General features: G+C 34.7%; 1 protein-coding gene across 1 annotated transcript; it reads left to right on the top strand.

Moving 5' to 3' along the window:
* The first annotated feature begins 5,554 nt into the window (after positions 1-5,554).
* On the top strand, positions 5,555-12,320 carry LOC113778028 (S-adenosylmethionine carrier 1, chloroplastic/mitochondrial). Its single transcript, XM_027323276.1, has 13 exons — positions 5,555-5,676; positions 5,880-5,961; positions 7,018-7,125; positions 7,815-7,897; positions 9,060-9,136; positions 9,376-9,466; positions 10,284-10,337; positions 10,438-10,533; positions 10,809-10,898; positions 11,256-11,307; positions 11,680-11,741; positions 11,890-11,970; positions 12,081-12,320. The coding sequence occupies exons 2-13, from the start codon at positions 5,910-5,912 to the stop codon at positions 12,210-12,212; spliced, it is 978 nt and encodes a 325-aa protein (XP_027179077.1). The 5' UTR covers positions 5,555-5,676; positions 5,880-5,909; the 3' UTR covers positions 12,213-12,320.
* The last annotated feature ends 454 nt before the right edge of the window (positions 12,321-12,774 follow it).

Raw genomic sequence — 12,774 nt, 5'->3', positions numbered from 1 at the left:
AAAAGAAGAAACACTAAACAAAGCAAAGGTAAGTTTGTTAAGAAAATAATAGGCCTTCACCGGGTTGCTCAAGATCAGCCCACTTTCTCTTTTTTCTTCCTTTTTACCACCCATCTCATTAGATTTTTTCATCTCTTTTTCTAGTTCAACAGCTGACCCTTTTATCTCATTACTTTCAACTTCCTCGGATTTTACCTCTGCAGGCACAATTCCCTCATCTAGCTTTTTCTCTATTCTATAACGCTCAAACTCACTTCTCATGCATGCTAGATCAATACAAAGTTGGTCATAAGTAAGTGATACAAGTGCAAGGCGACGACTATTAAATAAGAAGCAATACTTATTAGTATGTCCGTCAATTTTAACTTCTCGCCTCGACATCCATGCTTTGCCCAACAACACATGTGTCACTTGAATTGGGATTACATCACACAACACCTCATCCACATATTTGCCGATTTGAATAGGTACAAGTGTGTGCTTAGTAACCCAAACATCCCCATGAGTGCTCGTCAACTTGTACGGTTGAAAATGATCAATGGTTGGAAGTTTTAATTTCTCAACCATGATAGCACTTGCAAGATTGATTTCACAACTACCATCAATGGCCAAACTACAAATTTTATCTTTGACACCGCAACGAGTATAAAACCAACCAAGCAACTGAGATTTGACGAGATCCAATTGCTCATCTACACCACGTAATGTCACTTCTTTGACTCCCTTAGGATCAGGAAGATAATGTTGTGGGCTAACTTTTATGCGTCTTATACTCGCCATGACGTATGAGGGAACCTGCAAAAAGTTAGCAACGAAACCGAAGATATTGCCTTTCACGCTCTCTTACGTGTATCCACTCGCACTCGTGTATATGGATGTCACTCTAATGGACTTACCAAATACCTTTACCTGTTGGGTTAGGTAGTTGAGAAATGCTGCTCAAGTCCAACAACCGTTACCAACCTTTCCACAAGTGTAATCACAAGAATATAGGAGAAAATGTAGGAAAGTGTTTCTAGAATCTAGGAAGAGAATATGGGAGAGTTTCCTAAAGTGGATGAGAGAATATAGGAAAGGTCCTAAAAATGGATGAGAGAATTTTAGGCGAGTTTCCTAAAAAATGGATGAGAGAATTTAGGAAAGTTTTCAAAAAATGAATGATAGAGTTTAGGAAAATTTCCTAAAAAGGTAGGAGAGAGAGTGTCCAAGTGAGTACAAAAAGTTATCCAAGTGCTTTACTTAGTTTCCTAATTGATTTTGGAAACAAGTTAGTTTTTTGGAAACCTTTTGAAAATCCTCTTCCTCTTGAACAACTTTTGGTAACCTTCTTGAAACAACTTTTGGTAACTTCCAAATTCTACTCCAAGAAAGATTGCACAAATCAGATTTGGTTCCCTATTCAAAACAATTCGGTTGCCCCTTTCTTTCCTTTCTTTTTTTTTTCCTCTTGCCAACCAATTCCTCTTTTCTTTCTTCTTTTTTTTTTGTTTTTTTTTTTACTACAACTATCAACCACGACACAAAACAAGGAAGTCCACAAATAATAACAACCAAGAACTCCAAGATCTTTCAAGAACGTTCAAGAAAGTTGTCAGGAACTTCAGAAATTTCAAGATTGTGGTCAAGAATTCAAGAAGCTCAAGATTATTGTAAATTCTTTTCAAGATTCACAAAATTTCAACAAGTTTTGCCAAAATTCAGATTTGAAAATCAAGTAAACAAGTTGAATAACACAAACAACAAGGCTGGACAGATTTGTATTCGGATGAACAGTAACTATGAAGAGTGTCGGTGAACAGTATCGATGAACAGTGTTGGTGACCAGTATGATGAACAGTATTTCTTTTTTTTTGGTTCTAAACAAACGAACAGATTGGGATAAACATATATGACTCGAAATAAACGAAAAAAAAAGATATAACATGGTGGTTGTCAACTAGCTCTGGTACCAACTGATGTGAAACCCCGATCTAGACAACCAAAACACCATGGCTTAGGCAGCGAAAATTTGACCCAACTAATCCCTAGAAGTCACGAACAATTTTGATATTATTTCAATTCGTAACTACTCGAATTAACGAACCAAATTGGAGATTGTAGAACGCCACAATCAAGGAGATACTCGATTGATAAATTCGGGTGAATAATTTGAGAAGATTCTCAAGTATTCAAAGGCAACTCTCTTGCCAAAAAAAAAGTGAAAACTCACTAATTGTATTTAATAGTCAAAAACCGATCCCAAAATAAAGAGGAAGTGGGGCTATTTATAACCCTTACAAGCATTAATTCTAATCCAAAAGTTGACCAAACTACCCTACATACGTAAGAAAGATTTTGGGCCTTACTTACTAACAAATGGGCCGCAATTAAACTATCTTAATTACCTAGATTTTTTAAAACGAGAAATAACCAAAATCAACAAGAAAAATCAAATAATCCTACTAAACTCAAGCATTCGTGCAATCAACTAGTTTTCACTTGAATCTTCCAATTCCCCGTGTGCTTGAATGGGTCTTGGTCTTTATATTCTCATCACTTTTGCTTCTCTTGGTTGTGCAAATCAAAAGGAAGCAACAACTATAGAGTTGGGTTGTTATATTCTGGAGGCAGCGCACTAGACCTTCTGCATTGGTTAAAAAAAATACCATAGGGACGCATATTGTCTTAAAAAGAGCGTACTGCGCGTCACAACCCTACTGAACTTTTTAGTAGCTGTCAAATTCAAGGTGGTTAGCGTGAAAATCAAATGTTGTTCATGTACTCTCTTCCAGCAATTTTAAGACGATACTCAAATGGAGAGTAATACTAACTCTACTATCCATACGCTTGTCGGAAGCTCTACAGATCTCAACAAGCCTTTCAAGTTCAATGGCGAACACCACTTCAAAAGATGGGCTTAAAAAGTACTTTTCTACCTAAAACTCATGAACGTAACTTGGGTACTTATGGCCAAAAATTCAACCAAAATCCGTGTTGATGACATATATGAGCAAAATAAGCAAGAGCACGAACAAAGTGTTCAAAAATGAAGAAGTGATGATGAAGATTGTAAAAACTATCTTCTTAATTGCTTATCCGATGAGTTTTATGACTACTACTCCACTTCTTATTAAACAGTTAAAAAGATTTGGAAGGCTTTGCAAAAGAAATATGATACTGAAGAAGTTGGAGCCAACAAGTATGCTTGTAGCTGCTACTTCAAGTATCAAATGGCAGAAAACAAATCTGTCCTTACTCAAATACATGAACTACAATATATAGCTCATGAAATTCAATCTGAAGGCATCAAGGTGGATGAACAAATGCAAGTGGCTGCTATAATTGACAAATTACCAAATTCTTGGAACGATATTCAAAAGGAACTACGTCACAAGTAGTCGGAGATCACTGTAGTCAATCTCATGGACTTAGAATCGAAGAGGAGGCAAGGAAGCAAGATAAGTCTGAGGAGACTAATGACAATGGTGAAACTAATAAGGTACATTTTATTACTTCAACTGATAATGTCTCTAAATGTTAGAATTCTAAAAATAATGCATACTTGAGACCTAGAGGAAAAAATATGAAAAATCAGAATAGGCCACAATATTTATATAAAGGACCCAAAAAGAACCAAGAAACCCCTTCTAATAATAATAAAGTTGTTAGGGGTCCATGTTTTGTTTATGGAAAACTTGGCCACCAACCCAAGGATTGTTATTTTAGAAAACGTGGACAACTTAAAAAGTATGGTGATAAACTTCAAGCTCATGTAGCTAAAGAACCTTTATTGGCTATGATAACTGAGGTGAACATACTAGCGAATCATGAAGGGTGGTGGGCAGATTTGGGCACTTCTAGGCACATTTGCCATGATAAAGATTGGTTCAAAAGCTACACTCATACTGAAGAAGGTAAAATGGCTCACATGCCACTAAGGTGGTGGGTGTTGGTGATGTGGATCTAAAATTCACCTCTGATCGTACTTTAATTTTGAAAGATGTTTTTCATACTCCTCAAATCAGAAAGAAATTGGTTTCAAGTTATCTTCTCAACAAATATTAACTGGATAGTTGTTAGAAACATTCATTTCCACCCCTACTACTCATTGAAAAAAGGGCAAATTACATTTTATTTCCCTATAGTTTAGTGTTTTTGTACATAACCCTTCTATGATTTCAAAAGTTATATATAACCCCCTCATGGTTTGAATTAAAGTGTCAAAGTAACGAAAATGATCATTCATAATAGAACCTTTAAAATCTCAAAACTACCCTTGTTTAAAAATTAAAATCGCTGAAGCAACCAAAATATGTAAACATAATATACATGATGCACAAACCCGTATGATCTTATGTTTACCATATAACCCCCGTATAATTTTTAAAATATACACATAACCCTCCAGTGGTTAATAAATAATTTTTAACTTTACATAGGGATATTTTTGACATCTTAGGTGACTCTGTTATGGATTACAAATTCCGTTACTTTGACACTTTAATCCAAACCATGAAGGGTTATGTATAATTTTTGAAATCATAGGGAGTTATGCACAAAAACACTAAACCACAGAGGGTTAAAGTGTAATTTGCCCTTAAAAAAATCTTTGTAAATTTATAAAGAACTATTCTAACGGATACTAATTGGGGATCGTTGGTATATCTAATGATATGCACAAAATCATTTTTATTTACCCACTTTTCTAAATTATCTTCACTCTTTATTAAAGGATTTTTCTAATCGAGTCCTGTGGGCATACGTTAACACACCTAAATTACATTTAACTTACCATTCAACACTTATTAGAAAAAAAATTGTCAGCACTTAAAGCATTAACCAGACATTAGTTAGAAATATTCATTTTCACCCTAGTACCCATAAGAAGAAAATCCTTAAAACTTTATAGATGATTTTTCTAACAGGTACTAATTAGAGGATCATTAGTACATCTGATCATGCCTAAATTAGTCCACAAAATCATTCTGATTAAGATACTTTCCCAAATTAGCTTCACTCTTTTTTTTTTTGAAATAGATATTCCTATTAGTTGCCAAATAGTGAAATTTATCACGTGAATGAATACACACAATCACAATTATTATATTTTAATAAATTAATACGTGAGACCCCTCTTAACGGGTTAGATATTTATTAAAAAAATTCATTTTCATCCTAAGTCCCTAATACTCATAAAAAGAAAATCTTTAAAACTTTTCTAATGTGTACCAATTGGAGGATCATTAGTACATCTAATCACATCTAAACGATTTTTCTAATGGGTACCAATTGAAGCATCATTAATACATTTAATCATACCTAAATTAGTCCACAAAATCATTCCGATTAAAATACATTCCCAAATTAACTTCACTCTTTTTTTCTAAAATAAATTTTTCTAAAAATTGTCGAAATGAGTGAATACTTGCTGTGTAAATACACCCAATCACAATTCTTGCATTCTTATAAACTCACGCGGTGTCACAATTCTTACGTTCCAATAAAGAATAAACTAACACGTGAGACCGCTCTTAACGCACGCCCCTATACCCAAAAAAAAAAAAGGGAAAACTGAGGCTTCATCCTTTTTTTCTTGACAAAATCCTTTCTGTCCTTATCTCCCACACTTCCGGACTACGTTGCCATAAGCGGCCGGTAGCCAGTTCCCAGTTCACCAAAAACTTCTCTCACTCACTGGTAAGATATGAAGCACAATAGTCATGTATCTGCATACTGTTATTTATGCTTCTTGAATTGTTATTCTGGTTATTCATGAAATTCCGAGACTTCACTGATTTTTTTTCGCTGTTTCAGTTGGTTCTGTTTTGGTCTTTAAACTTTTATTTGTTATCTTGTTTTTTGGCTTTTGGTTTTTTGGTGTTGGGAACTGATTGTTATAGGGTGAGAGAGAGAGAAGGTGTGGATTGGCAATGGGTCCTTTGACGTTAGCTTTGGATGCCAAGAACTGCTCCCCCTCCTCACGTAAATTAATTTTTCAATTCTGCATTTCAATTTTAATGCCCAATTATATGTATATGTGCAGATGAAATTATGATTATCAGTTTTATGTTGTGTTACAATTCTTTGTAGCCTGTCAATTTTCAAATAGTTTGTTTAGCTGAACTACCATATAGGTTACTCTGTCTGTGTGTGTGTGTGTGTGTGTTTTTTTTCCCCTTTTTGGGTTTACTACTAAAATTGTAAACTTTAATGCCCTTGCAACTCATTATGTGGGCTTTTTACGGGAAGGAAAATGGTAATTATGTTTTTTTTTTAATCCCTGTTTTCATTTGTTAAATGTGTTGGTGAATTATCCTGTTGCACTGTTGTTGTATTTGTATGGTTGTTGCAATTTAGATGCAATGACACGAAAAAGGTACTTGCTTGATATAGTAGGTCTTGAATAATCAACATAATGAGAATTGGAAGGTAGAAATTTGTGCATAACAAAGAGAAAAGTATAAATAAAAACCATTGTGGATTAGTATTATAGTTTTCTAGAATAACCTGTGCTAGCTGGAAGATAGGTACCTTTGTAGGATATACATCTATAAGAGCATATTAATGACAATTAATTTCTTGAAAGTATAGAGTTTATGCCAATAGTGATGTAGCGTCATTTCCATCAGTAATTAGGGGGCACCAAATGTATAGAATTTCATAGCTTAAGTTTGTCTGGAATACCATTTAGAACAGTTTAAGAAAAGGTACTAAACTGGGAGTGGTGATAAAATGTAAGCCTTGAACAGGGGTAGATATGAGCAGTAGAAAGTAGTCACTTTTTACTGTATTGCAAAAGGTGTTGGTTGTTATTAGCAATTGCATAGTTTCATTTTAAGCTAGACTAGGCAATTGGTAATGTTCCAAACAAATGTCAGAATTTACTTTAGTTAATTATGTAGTAATGCTCCAGGTTCTGGGATGATATGAGGAAAACCATTTTACTCAGGAAAGTTCCCATGTTTCATATGCCGATTTTATTGATTTATTTCCTTCTATTTTGTCAATCTTGTTTGAGCAGGCAATCTGGTTTTGCAGATAGATCCAATGGGAAAATTCAAAATGTCCAGTTCAATCCAAAGAGGTTTTTTGCATCAATAAGCACACAAGAACAGAAGCCATTTGATTTCTTTCGTACTTTAGTTGGTAAGCCCAAAGTCAAGTATTCATATTTTGGTCATGACTTTATTGAAATGCGCATTATTGCTGTTCTGTAGGTGGGATCAGGAAACTTCTCGAATGGCCCCAATTTATTGAGAAGAAAGTTAGATAAAATGCTATTTAGTTGTTAATAGAGCAGGATTGGCCAACTTGGGCGAATCAAAAGGTGTCATGTTATTACTGCAGATGAATCCTTTGAATTTTGTGTCTTTGGATAAAAGTTTTCTAGGAATGAAAATGTGGCATCCAAATCATTATTAATATCCCTGCACTCCACCCCAAATGAGTGTCTTGACATATCACTTAACAGGACTCTATGTACAATGGGTGAGAAACAGCATTTTATTTTTCCATTTATATTTTCTTGAAATAAGGGTGATAAAAAAGATTGATAATGATGTGTTCTGGGAATTCAACTCACAGATTTTTCTCACAATATATTATTAGCCAATATCCCCTTTCCTTTTGTATGGAGCTTTAAAGTTTAACGCAATGCATCTGTGAAAATTGTTGCCTTTTGCAATACTTTTTAGGAGCTAATCACAACCAATTTTTTTTTATAAAAATTGGCTACTTCTTTATCTTTTTCCTGTTCATATAAACTTTCTCCTTTGATGCATTTAAGCTGAACTTTTTAAACTACTGCACTTCTGATACCACAGAAATTTTTGCAGATGGTGTTATAGCAGGAGGCACAGCAGGCGTTGTTGTTGAGACTGCGCTGTACCCTATTGATACTATAAAGACTCGGTTGCAGGCAGGTGAACTATTTGAAGCACTTAAGCGGATCCAAATTAAGATGGAAAACTAATGATCATAGTTTCTCATAGTGTCATAAGCAGATGCCTTGCACTCTTAGCTTAGATGTACATTATGTTTTCTGACTTGCAGTTCTTGCTGCAGTACTAATCTAAGATTTAGATGTTTGTGAAGAGATTTGATGACAGTTATTTTCTTTGGAAGGAACAAATTGAAAATTGTGATATCTTAGCTTAAGAATTTGTTTGGTTGGGGGTGAAGGAGTAATATATGGTAAAATGCATTTATATTTGACCGCTTCTAAAACATTGATTAGACTGCTTAGCTGATGAAAATTAACTAGGGAAACATCTTGTTTCTTGGTCTATTGTGATATATGCTGCAAACTTTTGGGCTGATTTGTTCATTGTGCTAATGAGAGACGTTTGGTTTCTTTTTCTCTCCCTCTTTTTTCTGTATTATCCAATCTGTAGTAGCAGATGAAAGTTCCTCAGTTCCTCAGTAGCAGATGAAAGTTCCTCACAAACATCAAATCTGTATTATGTTTTCTGACTTGCAGTTCTTGCTGCAGTACTAATCTAAGATTTAGATGTTTGTGAAGAGATTTGATGACAGTTATTTTCTTTGGAAGGAACAAATTGAAAATTGTGATATCTTAGCTTAAGAATTTGTTTGGTTGGGGGTGAAGGAGTAATATATGGTAAAATGCATTTATATTTGACCGCTTCTAAAACATTGATTAGACTGCTTAGCTGATGAAAATTAACTAGGGAAACATCTTGTTTCTTGGTCTATTGTGATATATGCTGCAAACTTTTGGGCTGATTTGTTCATTGTGCTAATGAGAGACGTTTGGTTTCTTTTTCTCTCCCTCTTTTTTCTGTATTATCCAATCTGTAGTAGCAGATGAAAGTTCCTCAGTTATAAATTTTGTGTGTTACATATTGAAACAGGTAAAAGTCCATGTGAATGTGTAACAGAAACAGAAAATACTTGTTGGTTAATACTTTATGTTGCGTAGGCCCTATTGTGAGGAAAAAAGAAAGTGAGATTTTCGAATATGATTTCTTCCATTAGGATTCAAATTCTTGGGACAAAGTTGCTCCCTATGTTTACTGTCAATATCATGTTATGATTCCTGTTAATAATGATACGTGTAGGCTGCTCAAGGAGGAGGAAAAATAAATCTTAGAGGCCTGTATTCTGGATTGACTGGTAACCTTGCTGGAGTCCTGCCGTAAGTTCTTATAAAATTCCATGACTTGATAATTTTGTATTATGTGGTATTGCACTTGCTAATCAAATAGCTAATAACATTTTGTATGTTGAACGGATGAAATCTTGGCCAGTGGCCCCATCCTTAATTTTTACGGATGAACTTTTGCTTTTGCAATTTTTTGTTTGTTCAGATTTGATTTTAACAATTAATGGATCTATGGATGCCACCACTACTTTACACACTTGTTGTATCTACAGGGCATCTGCTGTTTTTGTTGGTGTATATGAACCCACAAAGCAAAAATTGCTGAAGCTTTTCCCTGAAAAGTTCAGTGCAGTTGCTCATCTGGTAAGGCTTATATCTTGTGGCACTTTTTATTGATCTCGAAACAGCTCTGGTCATTAATATAACTTCTTTAAATTCAGATGTTTAACCTACAAAGAAAGGACTTGAATTGATAAATTTCATGTAAAATATAGGCTGTAAAGGGTGTTATAACAAATTTCGATTCCTGAGAAGATTTAGTAAGTGTTATTTCAAATGGTGCCATAATACCTGATAAATGTGCCAGATAACTTCAGTCGGATATTTTGTAATTTTAGCAATTCTGATCTGTAGGTGCACCACTGTACTTCAGAACAAAGGCCTTATCTTTTTACATAGATTTCTTCTGGTAGCCTAATTAAGCTCATTATGTTCTTCTGCAATCTTTTTATCCTAGTTCATAGTAGAAAGATTCTTACTTTTGGTTCAAGGCGTTTCTACTACATGTCTGGAGAACCCAAAAGTTGGAGTGTCCCTTGGCCCAAACTTTGTTTGTCGCTTTATCACTTGACCTATGAAACTTTTTGAGTTCATTTTGTTTGGCATGGTGGTTGTGGCATTGGACCTAATTGGCATCTACAAATGTCAGAATGACTTCTACCTTTGACCTACATTACTCAACAACAATATTCCCATTAACTTGTTTTTTCTTTTGAAATTCCTGATAACTGTTGATTGAGACCAAAACTTGCTTTGTGAAATGAAGTGGATTGTGTCACCTGAATTTTGGATATTAGCTGAGTCCCTATAAGTTTGATAACTGTTTGGATGACATTTTATGCTCGAGGTGATTGTGTTGTAGCCTTTTCCCCGGTTTGTTTATGAGGTGCTAAATGTGTAGACAGCTGGGGCCATTGGAGGTATTGCAGCTTCTCTTATTCGTGTTCCAACAGAGGTACATGAGTTTATATTCGTTTTCTTGCTGTTTGTGCATAGCCTTAAAATTTCATTTTCATTTTGCGTTGGTAAATTTTCTTTGTATCTTGAAAGTGTAGGTTGTCAAGCAACGGATGCAGACTAGACAATTTGCTTCTCCACCTGATGCTGTTCGTTTAATCATTTCCAAGGAAGGTTTTAGAGGTCTTTATGCGGTAATATACCTGCTCTATCCAATACTTCAGAGGAAAATCAATTTTCCTTACAACCATATAGTGTTGAGATGTTCATTCCATCCCTTTTCCAATGATTAATGATGTTTTTATATATCTAGAGGATTGCTAAGCTGTGATTAGGTACTCTATGCAGATATACGTTGTGTATAATTCTCAGAAGCTTTAATCTTTGACAATAGTAGTGTTTTAGGACGGGTTTTTCTTTATCTTACTCTTCTGCATGGGTTTTTAACTTTTATATCCTGAACTTGTAGGGATATAGATCATTTTTACTGAGAGATTTGCCATTTGATGCAATCGAGTTCTGCATCTATGAACAGCTTCGAATAGGCTACAAGATGGCAGTAAGTTACTTTATACAGAAAGAGACTTGATGAATTGTTTTGCTTATCAGATGAGGACGAATTCAGCTCTATAGTGCTTCCCGCACAAAAATATATTAGCTGATTTTTCCTGCTTGTTCTTGTTTATCTCTTAATCTAATGTGCATTTGATAAACTATGTCATGCTATGTTGTTAAGCTGTTTCTCTTTTTCCATGTTTAATCATATATAGTGCACCTTATGAGTTTGCTTTGTGGTTTAACTAAATGATAACTAAACAAATTTCTTGATACCAAGACTTTCATAATTTGGTCTGAGTTGTGTTTTTAAACAATACTGCTTCTGTAAACACCTTTTCTGTGGTGTGCTTTTGACCAGGCAAAGAGGGATTTGAATGATCCTGAGAATGCTGCAATTGGTGCTTTTGCTGGTAATTTCATTTCCTAATAGCCTGCTTCTGTATCTCTTGTATTTAGATGCGTCTTGGTGTGCACTTTGCAGAATACGAACTCAATTTGTTTCCCAAGAAATAGGTTTTCTCCTGCTGGAGAATTTGAAATTAGTAGTAGATTGTACCGGTATACTCATTTTTGTGATTCATGCACAAAATGTAAAGACTGTTCTTGGATTTCTGGTTGCCTAGACTGGAAATGGACCTTCAATTTTTTTCGAAGGTCATCTAGGAAGCAATTGAATTATTTGCTTAGTGCTCGACATTACATTCTGCAATGAAGATTACCTCCTAATTATGTACACTAATATATATATATATATATATATATATATATATATATATATGTAGGCGCCCTAACTGGAGCTATAACTACACCATTGGACGTGATCAAGACAAGGTTAATGGTCCAGGTTCGTTTATAAGTGTATGTTTTGTTACTCTCTCTCTTGCTCAACCGTTCTCTTCTTCATGAACATCGACGGAATGTTCAGTCGGGTTACCTGCATAATGAATTTGTTCCGTTTGCTGGTATGATATGTTAATCTGCATGCTCTACAGGGATCAACAAACCAGTATCGAGGCGTATTTGATTGCGTGCAGGCTATAGTAAGAGAAGAAGGGCCTCCTGCTCTTTTAAAGGTACAAGTGTTTGTGCCAATGGATAGAAGTGTAGTTCTTGTTGTTAAATGGGAAGCGTGGCATATGAAATATGGTAATTAATTGTTGCTCTTAACTTTAAATCCTTGCAGGGCATCGGGCCAAGAGTGTTGTGGATAGGCATTGGTGGTTCAATATTCTTTGGTGTTCTTGAGAGCACGAAGCGTTTTCTATCCCAGAGGCATAACACTAGTGATAAATCTTTGGACAAAAAGCAGGAGTGAAAGGTTAATTTTTGTTGCAATGAATTAGGGTCCACTGCTTGTTTTTGGATCGAAAGTTCATAAACAGAGAAATATAACCCAAGTTCTTATCAATGAACTTTATGCCAATCGATTTTGTCCTAATTCTCTTGCTGTTCTTTTAATTTTTTGAATGTGGTAATTCTTTGTTTATATTGAATCTAAGAAACAAATAATTTCTTTATCTCATTTAAAAGAAAAATCCTTTTTTTATGGCAGCAAAATTCATGTGAAACTAACATGAACTGTTGTGGTGGAATACGTTACTGTATCCAGATTTCCATAGCGCAGAACCTGGTACTATTATAGTCCAGGTTAAACGTTAATTACCTCATCAAACTACTCTCAAAATCCATCCATATTGCTATTCTAACTGATAATGGAGCAAATTGTACACTTCAATTTCAATTTGTTTCAATCAAACAAAAATATGGCCTCTTAACTGATAATTATGCCTCGAGTACCTCAAGAAAAACCAGCCACTTCAGATAAATTTCACTTCAAATATCTATGTACATATTGTACAGTTCTAATCATGTACATT

The sequence above is a fragment of the Coffea eugenioides genome, chromosome 7 (assembly GCF_003713205.1).
Source record: "Coffea eugenioides isolate CCC68of chromosome 7, Ceug_1.0, whole genome shotgun sequence".
Lineage (NCBI taxonomy): Eukaryota > Viridiplantae > Streptophyta > Magnoliopsida > Gentianales > Rubiaceae > Coffea > Coffea eugenioides.
The sequence above is the reverse complement of the archived record's forward strand: the minus strand, read 5'-3'. Positions and strand labels throughout refer to the sequence as shown.

Excerpts from the sequence above, each read along its gene's own strand:
- LOC113778028 (XM_027323276.1), top strand. The coding sequence starts at position 5,910 with ATGGGTCCTTTGACGTTAGCTTTGGATGCCAAGAACTGCTCCCCCTCC. Across the intron at positions 7,898-9,059 it reads CTATAAAGACTCGGTTGCAG|GCTGCTCAAGGAGGAGGAAA; the intron begins GCAGGTGAACTA and ends TGATACGTGTAG. Across the intron at positions 9,467-10,283 it reads TCAGTGCAGTTGCTCATCTG|ACAGCTGGGGCCATTGGAGG; the intron begins GTAAGGCTTATA and ends CTAAATGTGTAG.